The 15,245-nt window shown below is 24.6% G+C and overlaps 1 protein-coding gene across 1 annotated transcript; it reads left to right on the forward strand.

Moving 5' to 3' along the window:
• The first annotated feature begins 6,503 nt into the window (after positions 1-6,503).
• Positions 6,504-8,393, forward strand: LOC124912048. The gene is made up of 5 exons (XM_047452603.1): positions 6,504-6,919; positions 7,129-7,249; positions 7,441-7,646; positions 7,724-7,792; positions 8,016-8,393. Exons 1-5 carry the CDS (start codon positions 6,656-6,658, stop codon positions 8,085-8,087), a joined length of 732 nt encoding a protein of 243 aa, XP_047308559.1. The 5' UTR covers positions 6,504-6,655; the 3' UTR covers positions 8,088-8,393.
• The last annotated feature ends 6,852 nt before the right edge of the window (positions 8,394-15,245 follow it).

The following is a 15,245-nucleotide window of genomic DNA, read 5'->3' on the forward strand; positions in this document are numbered from 1 at the left end:
TTTGAAGATTTTTTAATTCATTACTTTCTTAAAGCGATCTCAATCTAAATAGTATGTGAAAAATATAAACTATAAACCATTAATGATTGTTATTATTGATTTTCAGAATAATTAAACTTAAAAGGTATGATTTCTTTTGTTAATTTAACTTCTCTAGTATAATTTATCAAAATGTTTGTATCATTTGATAAATATAAAGAAAATGATTTAACACTTTAGTTAATATGGAAATAAAAGTTTTATGACAATAAACAAGATTGTTAGTTGTTGTATAATAATCTAAAACTGAATTTTTATTTGATTTGTGTTTAAAATTGTGTGAATTCACAATCAATTTTTATATTAGAATAGGTTAAAGACAAATTTGTATTATACTTGTTTAAAAAAGTTTCACATTTTGAAGATAGAGTATCACTGATAATGTTTAATTGTTTGTGCAATCAATATACTTTGATCTCTTTATTTCTTGATTTTTCTTCATGATCAAAAGGGATTGCTGCCATATTACTGAACTAATTTTCTTTTTAATCTCCTTTGTTTACTTTCCACCAATAAGGGAATCTAACCATTCGAAAAAGATATCTTTAGATAATCTTTTAGGTGTCCCTTCATTTAAAAATTGCGCTCCTAGTTGATTCTGAACTTAGTGAATTCATTGTAGTGAGTTTTTGAATGTATTTTATTACTTTCCCTTAAATCATTTCATGTCTTATTTCTTGTTAAAGACATTACCGAATATTCATTTGGTTCATGATTAACATCACTAATCAATCTTTGTCTTTGAACGGATAATAATGCTGAATAAACTCGATTTAATATCAAGTGCAAATTGAATCAAAAATTTGATTCTAAATGCTTCATAGGATTCATTTAAGCCCTTAAATAAATTGCTCCTCCTCAACTTGATTAGAATCTTGGCAACATTTGTTAACTCTGATCTTACAATCGCATCTTGGAAGCGGATTAATACAACGATACTCATCCCACCATCTATTCATTGTAGAAAAGTATTTTTCAAAAAGAGAATCACCTTGTTTAAGTGAGTTTATGCCTTTATGCAATGGGAAAGAATTTTGTTCATTGTTCACTTGATATTGTCTCTTAAGTGTCTCACATAGTTCCCTAGTGGTTTCAGTATGAACAAAATCCTCCTTAGTATTCACTTGATATGTATGCACGTAGTGAGTTTAGTATTCAAGAGCGAACAAGTGACTCTGTTTTGTTTTATTTGTATCGATCATTATCGTTATTTGGACAAGAAATCGAGTCATCGATAAACCCTTGTTTGAACTTAGCAGTAAGCGTAATTCTAACGTTTTTGTTCCAACTTAAATAGTTTTTCAAGTAAAGAGTGCAGTCACAAATGTCATACCTGGTTGATAGTTGTTTCCCACATAAATAAATTATTCTTCAGCTTTCTTGGCTCGATTTCTTTTCTTCTTCTTTCTCTTTAGTTTTTTCGTTTTTTCTTTTAATCACATTTCTTATTCTTATTGCGTTTCTTATCTTTCTTTGTCTTGCTTAATAACTTTTCTTTTGAATCTTGATATTTGTCCGGTTGTAGCTGTTGAGTGACTTCTTCTTTCGAATTTATTGTACTATCTGATTAATTGGAAAAATAACTCAACTAAGAATATAAAAAAATAAAAAAAATATCGCTCGGATCCTATATTGATTTTCAGAATCAGTGAAGAAACATGTGATTGAGTAATGCTCCTAAATGTCAGAAAAATAATTAAAAAAACGTAAAGAATTATACTGGGCCATCTCCCGATCTTATTAACTAGAACAATAGTCTTTTACATATTACAAAATAATCCTCAAACTATTGATATAATAACATATATAAATAATTTTATAAACAACTATTTTTAACCTAATGAGCAAGTTATATACAACTATCTGGACACTAAGCATCAACGAAAGAATGGCATGGTCATTGAAGAAAATCCTAAAAACAAGAAAAGATGCCTTTCAAATGGTGAAAACCACAATTGGAAATGGAAGAGGGGTACTATTCTGGCATGATCCTTGGCTGGATAATATTCCCATTATATTCAAAGAAGAAATGCAAGGAAATAGAGTTAGAAGAGAATACATCAAGTACTCATTTAGAGACGTATATGAAGGTAAATGTGATTCACTTTTGAGGCATATTCCAGAAGGTGATAGAATCCTAAACCTAATGAGGCAGAAGCAACTCAATGAAAATAATGATGAAATAAGCTGGAAAACAGAAAGCAATGAGAAGATTATTACAGGAAAGGCATGGGAAATGGTTAGAACAAGAGGACAGGAGGTAGATTGGCATAATGTGGTATGGTCTCCAAAGATTATTCCTCGTCACCAATTTATTCTCTGGCTGGTATACAGGAAAAGGTTGACAACAAAAGACAGAATTCAGAAATATATAAACATTCCTGATATCAACTGTGTCCTATGTTCGGGAGTTGAGGAAAGCATAAACCATTTATTTGGGGAATGCTCTTTTGTAATACAAATCTGGAGGATGTATGCTACAAACATGAACATCATCAACTTTCTAAGAATATGGGAAGAAATCCAAGAGTGGATGAAGAATAAAGCAAAAGAAAGATACTTCTATGTAAGTATGTTGAAATGCTACTTTGTAGCAGTAAACTACAATACCTGGAAAGAAAAAAATTCAAGAACTCACAGTGAAAGAAGTAGAACCGCTGAAGATATTTGGAGAGATATAACTTCAGATGGAAATGCACTCATTCAATCCTGGAGAGGAATCGAAAGGAATGAAGAGAATAGAAAGCTCTGCCATATATGGGATATTTCGTTTGAGAATGTCACAAGTAGAATAAAAGTAAAAACGATGTAGGCGCTAATTGATTATTGTTATTGTCTGTAATTCAATTATTGTTTCATTGTCAAATCTAGAAATTGTCTAGATCTGATCTTAAACTTTTGTATTTTTTTCCCTCTTTTGATTTTTTTTTTAATGAAATGGCACTAAGCTGTTTTTCAAAAAAAAAAAAAAAAAAAAAAAAAAAAAAAAGTTATATACAACTATTACATGGACAATCCCATGTGTATAGACTTAATCAAAACATTAGACATGTGAACATAATTTATATTTATTTTAACAATTTTGTCTTAAATGAGTCCTGTATGGAGATTTGTAAAGCAAATCACCCATAAAACTTTTTTTTGCATGGTTCAAATAAGTAGAACATATATAATATATATGTGAATAATTCTAATAATCAATCTATTATAAGTTGTTTTTTATCATTCATTTGTTATAACTTTATGAAATACTGGGTGTTACAGATTTATTAGATTATGTCAAAATGATTTATTAGATTATGTCAAGATTGTTGAAGAATTATGGGGAAAAGTAGACTAGTTTTAAAAAATTAAGCAGCTGAAATCAATCAAAATATTTTGATGCTCTCTAGTGAATTATTTTAGGATATAAATTTTATAATAGTTTTGTTCAAAAACTATGATAATCAAATTACTATTTTTGACTTCATTTTCATTATTCATAAAAGTGTAAATGTCAATTGGTGAATATTTTTTCTTATATTTTCCAGGAACTAAATCAATAAATATATATTTTTTTTGCACATGGATAATTGTTCTTAGGACATGAATCTAGCTTATTTGATGCTCCCTCTTTTTTCTTTACAAGACTAGTTGTCATGTATAAATATTTTTTAAAATGATAATTTATACCTTTAAAAATGGTATATGTCTAAATGAATCCCCATTTAGTCTCTCCATGTTTGTTTTTGTAATCATTGTGTTGAGAATGTAATGACTGGAATTGCTAGCATTCTTCCTTAAAATAAATTAATAATAAACAAATAAATAAAATATGTCCCAAAAAATAAATCATATAATTAGCTTAATAAATATCTATTTTAATTAACAAAACAATTAGTCGATATAGTATAGGGGTAAGTATTCTGGCTTGTCACTCATGTGACTTGGGTTTATTCCCGACAACGGCGTCATCTCTTAGAATTTTGAATAGTTACGATGATTTCATATTTTGATTTTAATTCGAGTTTTAAATTTAAATTTTAATTCTAGTTCAAGTTTTCGAGCCGAACTTGTAGGTAATAGTCGAATCGAACTAATAAATACTGAATTGAGTCAAGTTCGAGCTCAAACTAGTTTGAGCACGTTTTGACTCATTTGCAGTCTTAATCACCCGTCTTCTTGAGATCTTGGGTTCGAGCATGTTATGTCAGACATCAAGTTTCGTCGTCTGATTAATTTGTTAAGTATTTATTAGCTCGAGTTTTAGTCGAGCTAATAAATATTTAATCGAGTCAAGTTCGAACTCAAATTGGCTTGAGCTCGGCTTGACTCAGTTGCAGTCATAATCCTTAGCCTTCTTGAGATCTTGAGTTCGAACATGTTTTTGTCAAACATCAAGTTCCGCTCCCCTAATTAATTTTTTAAGTATATTTGCGGACTATATACTTAACTCGTAAAAAATAATCAATTTCCGAAAAATATACCGAACCATCGTTATCGTTATTAATAAAAAGAAAAAAAAAAAGGTAATTGTTGTATTAGGTTCAAGCATAGAATAATTGTTGAATTGTTTAATAAAAATATGTAATATACTTTTATTTAAATAACTCATTTTTAATAAGTTATATTAAAAATAATAATCAGTTTTTAGAAATATGTTTTCCAAAAATAAACCAGAAAAAATGGGGGACGAAGGCATCAGGTATGGTGTGTGGGGTATTTTTGGTAGCCCATGTTAGGATAAGACAACACCGACGATGGACCCCACTTTTGAATCACCGGTTTCCGTTACAATTTCTTGCTTTAATTTTTTTAATACATCACTTCCTTTTATGCCCTCTATTCTCTCCTCAAATTGAAATTGCAGCCGGTACACGATTTTTTAAAATAATTTATGTATTATTTTAAAAAATGGATAAAATTTGTACAAATTTGTAATAAGAAAAAGAATATTAGAATAAAACTAAAATTATATATCAGAATATTGAAAATTAAATTCTAAATATATTAACAAATAAAAACATCTAAATTTTAAATATTTAGTATTTAAATTAATTTGATAATATCTCAACCTAAATCTTAAAATACAACTTTATATATTAATTATATTTTAGTTAATAACATTAATATATTAAATTTTATAATTCTATATATTAAATAAAAAATAATTCAAATAAATATTAATATTTTTTTAACTTATATATTAAATTATTAATTTATAATTTATTCAACAGGATTGGTTCGTTACTAAAATCCGCTACTTTCTAAGTAAAAAAAAAGGCAAAAGTGTAAATATAATTTTTTTTTATTTTTTTTAAATGTCTATTTTGAGGGTTTTTTTAGTATCACAAGATGTTCTCCCTAATTTATTGACTATACATATATATTTATATATTCTTCCTAATTTAATTTTAGATAATATTTGAAATTAATCTTCTAAAATTAAAAAACCTATGAATTATGATAAAGAGAATAAAAAAAATTGTTATATTTATAGATATAAAAAAAATATAAAATTTAATACAATTTTATATATAACATTCATTTGATTAAATTTATAAGAATTAAGTAGAATTTGATGATTTTGTTAGAGGATGGTGTTTAATGTTTTTCTCTTTTAAAATAAATTTAATATTTTGAACAAATTTTTACTTAAATTTGTAGAAATAACTAATTATTTTAATATTTAAAGTAATGAATTAAGTCATTGATTAATGGATACGAAGTAAAATGCATTTGATTAATTAAAATAATTTATCAAATTAAATAAGACTTAACAATATACTTTAATTATACATTAATTCCCTCTTTTAGCCTCACGATTAAGATGTATATACTAACCCTGAGTTATGAGTTTGAGCTCGTCAAATTAGTTAAGTGTTTTTGCGTGCAGTTGTGGAGTCACGTTCATCCTTACTTACCTGGGCTGTAGCCCGGGTAGTCCAAATTTCTTTTGTATGCATTTGACAATAACGAGGTAAAATACCGTCGTTATTGATAATTTTCCGTCATTAAAGTGTAATTTTTTATTCTTTGATTGATAATAGCCCGGGTAAAATTTTTTAAAACAGTTTAGCCCAGGTAACTTTCAAATTCTGACTCCGCCCCTCTTTTCGAGTTACATACTTAAATCTTTGTCCATTTAAATCTTAAACAAAAAAAAAATTATAAATAGTTTAATTTGAAATATAAAAAATAATTGAATTGAAGTTAATTTGTGTCGGTTTATCTATTTTAAAAAGTAACTTATTTTATCCAACAAGTGGTGAGGGTGTTTTACGGACATTTGGCATAGGACACTAACGGCGCCGTAACGGAAACAGTCAAAAGAAATGTAAGTTAACGGATAACAACCGCTAGTGGTTTTGCATAATGGCCTAAACACAAGCACATTATTTGAGGACCATCATGATGACGTGGTCTTTAATAATTGGTTCATTCTCGCTCGTTGGGATTGAGGGCACCAAAATTAAAAAAAAAAAAAAAACATCATCTTTTTCACACAAATACTCTCTTTCTATCTCTATCCATCTCTCTCCTCATCTGTGTTTTTTCTATCTCTGAAATTTGCGAATTTCCCCCCATTTTCTCACTCCTACATTCTCGAGCTTTCCAAATTTGAATTCAGCAATGAATGATCTTTCGATTATGTCCAAATTCGCCTGTTAACGACTGTTTTTTCTCACTATTTATTGAAATGTTTGAAGCTGTAGAGACTTCCATCAATGGCGGATTTCCTCACTTACAAAGTTACGGTGATAGCAGTGAAGAAGAACTATCTGTTCTTCCTCGTCATACTAAGGTTGTTGTCACTGGTAACAACCGAACAAAATCAGTCCTAGTTGGTTTACAAGGTGTTGTTAAAAAAGCTGTTGGTCTTGGCGGTTGGCATTGGCTGGTAATCATCTTTATGTTCTTTTCAATTCAATTTGAATTTAGGGTTTGATTGAATTAGTGTTTTTTATTAATGCATGTTGTTAGATTTCAATTAGGTTTAGATTTTAGAATACCCAAATACTGAAAATCTTAAAGTTGATTGCTTTTGTGGAATCTAAGAACATTAAGCTCAATAGATTTCTTTCTATTTAAAGTATCGATGCAATGCAGGTTTTGACAAATGGAATTGAAGTAAAATTACAAAGGAATGCATTGAGTGTGATTGAAGCTCCAACTGGTAATGAAGAAGATGATGATCTTGAATTCGACAATATACCATGGAATTGTTCAGGTATTTCATATGATTGTGAAAAAGTAAACATTATCTAATTACTTGTTTACATAGGATCCGGTTTTCTTTTCAGATATTTTTTTGGTTCATACAACTTTTACTTTTTATTATTGCTAACATGCTCTTGGTTGTGCTTAATTCTTCTTTGCTTTATCTAAATTGGTCCCACTTCTTTTCTATATGTCCATCAGCATCTGATGATACTCAACAAAAGTCCTATAGATCAAGAAGACATCGTTTGAATAGATGGTCAGGATCATCTCACAGGACAATGAGCACTTCTTTCACCTATGAATCTCAATCCAAGGGTTCGGTTTGCCCTACTCGTGGCTCTAAGATTGACCTTAGTAAACTAGAGATGACTGCGTTATTGAGATATTGGCGTCACTTCAATTTGGTTAGTATTTTCGATTTCTCGAAAGTAAGATGTGATTTATAATTGAAGTAACTAGTTGTTGATTGTATACATCTTAGGTTGATGCTATTCCTAATCCATCCAAGGAACAACTTGTTGATGTTGTCCAGAGGCATTTCATGTCGCAGGTATTTATTTATTTATTTATAATCTAGTTAAAACCGTTTTATTTATTCATATAAGGATAATTGAATTGAATTGAATGGGGTTTAGTTGTTCTATTGATTAAGAAACATATGGTCCAGTGTCATTTCATATTTGGTATTTTGTCCCCATTAAAGGACAGGCAAAATCCTATAGTGTTATTATTTGATATTTTGTTTGTTTATGTTTTTGGTGGTGGTGGTGAAGCAAATTGATGAATTGCAAGTAATAGTGGGATTTGCGAAAGCTGCGAAGAGACTTAAGAAGGTCTGCAAATAACTCGACTGTTTGGCTTGGTTTGGAGAGAGGCGAAATGCATGTTCTTTATGTTGTATGGGCTCTCTCTCGTTATTATTAACCCTAACCGATAATCTACCATTTGTAAGATATATGCATCGTCCATTTTCGTGTTTAGTTGGTTTGGCTCGGACTCTTTTTGCTGTGTTTTGGTAGTTTCTTAGTAACTTAATCTTATATATTATAATAGAGTGTGTGTGACTCGGGAACTTTGTGTAGATGTAATTATTTATGTAGATATTAATGAATGAAGTAAGCTAATGTTTTGAATCTATTAGAAATGTTATAATTCACATTGGACAAATAAATAAACTCTATTTTTTTCACTTTACCCATTTAAATAAGAACCCACTTTTAAATAAATTTTTTTTATTCATCCATTTAATTGTAAATATGTCAATCAAATGGTGAAACTCATTATGTATTTCTCAATAGTTAAATATGATTAGGTGGGGTTAATTAGTTTTTTAATATAAAAAAATATAGTAGAAGATGTATATGTTAGGTTATTATTTAGATTAAAGTTTAATTATTTGGTGATAAAATAAAAAACATATTTTTTTTATCCATTTTTCATCTATTTCAATAATATTTCAGTCTAATATAAATAAAATTACTTTTGATTTATAATTGATTTTTATATATTTAAAAGTGACTATTGATAAATATACTATTCTTTTTAGAAAAATAAAAAAATAAAGTCATTTACTAGGTCTAAAAAAAAGTGCTTTTGTGACCACATTTAACAACCCTCCTTTTTTTCTTTATTCCTCTACCTCTCAATAAAGTAATTAATAGTCAATATACCCAATTATACCAATGCTAAAAAGCTAACCTAACCTCTTTGTTTCTATGTAAAATAATTTTTTTTTATAATTTTTTTTATTTTAGAAAATTAATACCCAACAAATTAAATATATAAATTATCAATATTGAGTTTTATTTTCTATTATAACTCATTTATCTTTAAACAAATGTATAGATTATGAAGGTAACGAGTCGATTAAAGTAAATTCTTATATCATATTTTTAGGTAAAAGAAGGTAAAATAGATTCGCCCATATTTTTAATTATTTAATAACTTAATTTATTAATTAAAATACTTTTATTTTATTTTTATAAAATTTGAATGTAAAAAAACCCCAATACAATAATTCTACTAAAGAAAAATCTAAATAATTTAATTTTTTTATTATCAAATTTTGTTTTTAAAAATAAAAATCCAAAATAACCCATCATCAAACAAGTTTATTATAACTTTATAAGGTACATGAGATGTTTCCCGCCAAAATAATAAAAGGTTTTGATACCTTACATTTTGGCGCCAATGTTTGGGGATAATATATTTTTCCCGCCAATTTCTAGAGCCCCATGCATTTGTTGTGTTTTAGGAATAATAAAGCCGAAAATCCCATTTTATAAAAAAGGTAATTAAATAAATAATATATTATATTATATTATATTATATTATATGGTAGTTTGGGAGAGAGAAATGGTTTTGAATAAAAAAAAAATAGAGATTTTGAAGATTAAACAATATTTATAAAATATTAATAATTATTTTATAATCCAAAGTAGTAGTATTTTATAGAAATTAAATTGGGGAGAAGATTTTGAATAGATCGATTGCCAAAAAAATGACTTATTGGGTATGTGTTGTTTTATTTGAATGATAATTACTGTATTAATTTGATATATTGGATAAATTTTTATTAGGTCAAAAATTCTAAATTCTAACTATTATAACATCTTAAATTCCAATATAGGTGGAGTCATATTTTGTACATTAATAATAATAATTATTATATCAAAAAATTGATATTTAATATTTATTTTGACTTTAGAGAAAGAGCTGATTTTTTTTTTTATTTCCATTCATTTACTATTAACTCCATTTGTCTTAAAAAAAAATTATATGGATACATTCTAATAATTTTAACCACACATAAAAACTTTTAATTATGTTCTCAACATTTAGATCGTTTTTATTCCGAAATGCACTACTAAATCGAGAAAATTGATTTGAAAAAAATCTGAGTTGTATGTTTTATTTTATTGATCGGGCTGTGTTGTGTTTGATAGATTTGAAGAGGGTCTGTGTAGCCTGTGTTTTGTTTGATAGATTTGAAGAGGAAGAAATATTTTTTTTTAAGCATTTATTATTAAGTAATATAATTATACATAAAATTTGTATTATAAAATAATGATTATTTTGAAAAATAAATAACAACATTAATTATGTATATTATCATTTCGTGCTAACAAATTTCATAATTAAGTATAGTTATAAATTATAATCAAAATAGGTATAATTTTAAAATTTTAACTACAATGGGTTAGTTGGTTAGATAGTGAAACTATAACTAAATCAATATACCGAAAGCGTTGAACTTGGTTAAGTAGTTTCATAATCATCGATTATTGAGTTTAGTCGATTCAATTTAAATTAATTCAGTTATATTTAGACGGTTCAATAAGTTTGTATGAATCTTAAAATCTAAAAAATTATTCTAACTCATATTTTAAATTGAAATAATTTCAAAACTAAATGTGTATTTTACTGTCCTCTTAGAGAAAAAAATCATAACATATTTGATAGGCTAAAACATCATCAGTTAGAAAAATGTTATATAAAGTTACAGTTTTTATCCCAATTTTTACATTGTTGTATTATGAATTTATGATGCTAAAGATAAAAAATAAAATAAAAAGTGGGTCAAAATTATAATAATAAAAAGATTTAGAGAGGACAGTCAAAGTGAAAATTGAGAGGTTAGTCAAAATTGTATAAAATTAATCTAAAAACAAATAATAATGAAATGACTCTAAAATAAGTTAAATTAATATAAAATTAATTATAGAAAGTGATAATTTATTTTTAAATTTAATAATTTTATTAATATAAAATAGTAAAATCAAACTAATTTATAAACTTATAAAATCATAATATAATAAATTTAAAATTATAGAAATCTATATATATATATATAATGATGCTTAATTAAGTATCCGGATTGCCAAGTCGAGAGCTGTGGTTAATTTTGATATATATGTAAGAGTAAATGGATATTAAGTCGGATGCTATAGGTATGTTTTGAACTCGCAACCTAACAAAAACAAGTACAATTTTTTAATCAACTAGGCTAATAACATTTTATATTTTAAATTCAACGCCAAATTTGATGAATGCGGGACATTATAACAATATATTTTTATGCACCCAAAATTTTTTGGTTTAATTAATTTAAAAGTTGAACTAAATTATATCTAATATCTTTTTTTCAACCAATTTACCTATGTAATGAATAAAAGAAATATGTGATTTTAATTATTATTTACGTTGGCCCATTATTTGGAATAATGGACTGCCTTTAATATTGGGCCAAAATTCCAAAATGGGTTATAGCTATTCCTTGGGAAAGACTAAAAAAATGCAAAATAACTAATAAAACCATTTAATCAAATAACTGTAAAAAAAAATTGTTTAAAAAAATAAAATTCTCAAATTCTAGATTCACACTACAAAGTCTTAAATTAAAGTAATATATATATATATATCAATTACTCATTCACTGTTATTCTAAATATCATCACATAATTTATCAAATAAGACACTTTTAATTGACTTTTAATAAATTTTAAATATAAGAAGAATTTTATACTAAATTAAAAATTGAATAGTGGGTCTATAAAAAATAATTTAATTAAATTTTAATAAATTTTAATTTTAAATATAAGAAGAATATTATATTAAATTAAAAATTGCATAGTGGGTCTATAATAAATAATTAAAAAACTATATCATTTATTGTGTTTTTTAGCTACATTCTACATGGCCTCACATCCGTCTTTGACTTTTACACGTTCAAACAACATTTAGGAATTAGGTCCATACTTATATCTCATACACAAAACAATTACATTTAAATTATTATTTTATTTAAAGACACTTTTTAATTTATTTTTTTATTTGATTAAAATATACAAATTGAAAACTAACTCTATTATTTAAAAAATAATGAACGGTGATAATTTTAAAAGAATGTTAATATTTTTGATAAAAAATTTAAAATGTATTAATATATAATAAAATAAAAAATATTTTAATATTTTAAATAATGAATTTGAATGATAATGGAATAAAATGAGAATTATGTGATATTTTTGAGTTAAGAAAATTTAAATAACTCATTCTAACCACCTTAGTTTTCAAAATTGGACCATAGTCAAATTTATATTTTATACATTTTTGTAGATTTTTGAGAATTTTTGTGATAAAATATAATCATTATTTTAAAATTAACATTTTATCACAATTATATTATAATTATTTTTTATAATTTTTAAATAAACTAATAAATATAAATTTATTTTTATTTAGTATGGAAAATATGATTAGACTGATAAAACTTTTAAGTAGACCATGAATAAAAAATGATTTTCTTGATAATTTTTAGTTCAGTTTACATCAAATTATATATAAAAATAAATAAATAATAATGTCAATGAAAGAGAGATCTAAGCTTCTATGCGCATTTGAAATTAGTCCTTTTTCAACTTCACGTGTAATTTTATTTATATATTTAGAATTTTTTTATTAATAAATCAAAAGTCTCAATTGGATTTTCACTTTTCAGTAAAAAGTTTTTTATTAAAATAAAATGAATAATTTTTTCCTTTAAATTTTTCACATTTTGTTTATTGTATCATTTATAGTAATTTTTAAAATTTTGTAGTAGGTTAACTAGAGATGGATTCAGAAATATGAGTTGTGTGAGGGCTTAAAATCAAAATAACAGAAAAATTATGAATAAAACAAATTGATAAACATATATTTTATATTTTTTTTTTATGAATTAGAAAAATAAATAATAAAATAAATTAATAAATTACGAGAAATGTTACATCTATACAAAAAAAATTTCTCCGCCCATAAGTTAACATTTCATAAAAATTAGTTTTGCTTGCAAAGGCCATAAAAGTATAGTGACTACAATTGTATAAAAATAGATTCATTACAAAATTATCCATGAAAGCAACAATTAGAAATATAAAAGATAAAAATAAGTTTAAGAATGGGACCTTTTATATATATAAAAAAAATGGACAACCCAACCATCTTATTTTCTTATATAATTAACACCATGCATTCTATATGTGTATGTATCCAATTTAAACTTCTATTTCAATAATTTCCTTTTTTTTATCAAGGAACTCAACATTTTTATACATAAATTGATGTAGACTAATATTTCATATCTCATTTAATAAGAACAAACTATACATCATATGCTATCCTTGAGTTATAAATGTTATATATATAAACATATACAAGTCATAATATTTATTTATAAATATTAACTTATTTTGAGAAATAGATCATTTAAATATTAAATACTGGTACTTTTGAATCTATAGAATCATCTGCAGGAAATATTATTTATTATTTTTTTATGAGACACCTCACTATGCCAAAAAAAAAAAAAGAGAGTACAGTTTCATGAATAAACTAATAATGATTTCCACCACTCATGTTGGGTAAGGGTGATACAGTTCCATGAATCAAATTAAATAAAAAAAACAAAACAAAACAAATTAGAAAAACTGAAATTAAAAAAAATATATCTATGAGTAAAAGTAAATACTAAAATTGAGAAATTTTTTTTTATTAAATATTACAAATATTAAGTATTTGATTGTGTTTAATTGACTTTATAATTTTAAATAAAAAACTATTTTTTTAATAATTTCTTATATAATTTTAACAAATAAATTATAATGAACCCAACAATATTTAAGTATTAGGTAAAAAATTATATAATTTGAAATAAATAAATAAAAATCAAACTGAAATAATGATATGTAATCCAATTAAAATAAATGGAATCAATTAAAAAAAGTTAAATAATAATAAATAATGTGTGGTGGTTGTTTTATCGTGCATTTAATGGGAACACTCCATACATATTAAATAGCATTCCTCTCTCATCCACTTATTTTAATTGTAATATTATAATAAGTGGGTAAATTTTAACAATATTTTATTTTTGAAAAGTCAACAGTCAAAAGTGACTATTCATACAATATATTACCAAAATATATAGCTATCTGAATAAAAAATATATAATGAAATACATTTTTCTAATAAATAAATATTTTTTATATTTTAATTATTAATAAAGGTGTGAATATAAGATGTGAAGATATGCTATTTAAAAATAATATCAAAACAAAGAAAATCAAATTCTAATGTTGAAACCAAACACCCCTTCAATATATATATATATATATATATATATATATATATATATTTTTTTTTTTTTTTAAAAGGTAAGAATCCTTATAAAAAAAGTGGGAATATTTTTTTTATTTAATTTTATTTAAAAATAATTTAAACTTGAGTAGAGTTGGGTTTAAATAAAAACAAATTTTATTAAATTTGTCAATATATATATTTAAAAATATTATTTATAAAAATCAATAAATTTTCATATTTTTTTTATTATCTAATGTTTTCAAACAAAATTATCAATATTTGTAATGAATTTTTGTACAAGTTGGAATTCATATTATGGAAAGTAAGGTATTTGAATAAAATAATATTAAAATACAACTATGCAGTGAATAACATATTTTAATTAATATAATTGATAAATGTATGAATAAAAAGATAATATATATATATTTTAAAATATTTAATAATACATTCTTACTAAATATAATTATAATTCGATAACTTATTAAATAATGTTTTTTTTTCTCCCTTGTCATTATTTTAATGTTTTCAAAAGATTTTTATAATTTTTAATATATATAAACATTTAAAATAAAAATAAAAATTAAGGTATCATTATAATATAAATTTTATTAAAATTAGGTGTGGTTGATAGAACAAACAAACACCCAATCATCATCAAATGTCTATAAAATTAGGTATTGTTCACAATGTTTAAACCTAATAATGAAGTTGCATGCATATTTTTATATTGGTAATGCTTCAAAATGACATTCAAAAGATAATAATTTTCATATTTAAGTTTTAATTTTACACATTTATAATTTCTATGGAGATTATAAACATGTTAGAGATTATAGAGAATATTATTTTTTAAATACGTTTAATAATTTACCAAACTTTTT

Source organism: Impatiens glandulifera, chromosome 8 (genome assembly GCF_907164915.1).
Source record: "Impatiens glandulifera chromosome 8, dImpGla2.1, whole genome shotgun sequence".
In the NCBI taxonomy this organism is placed as follows: domain Eukaryota; kingdom Viridiplantae; phylum Streptophyta; class Magnoliopsida; order Ericales; family Balsaminaceae; genus Impatiens; species Impatiens glandulifera.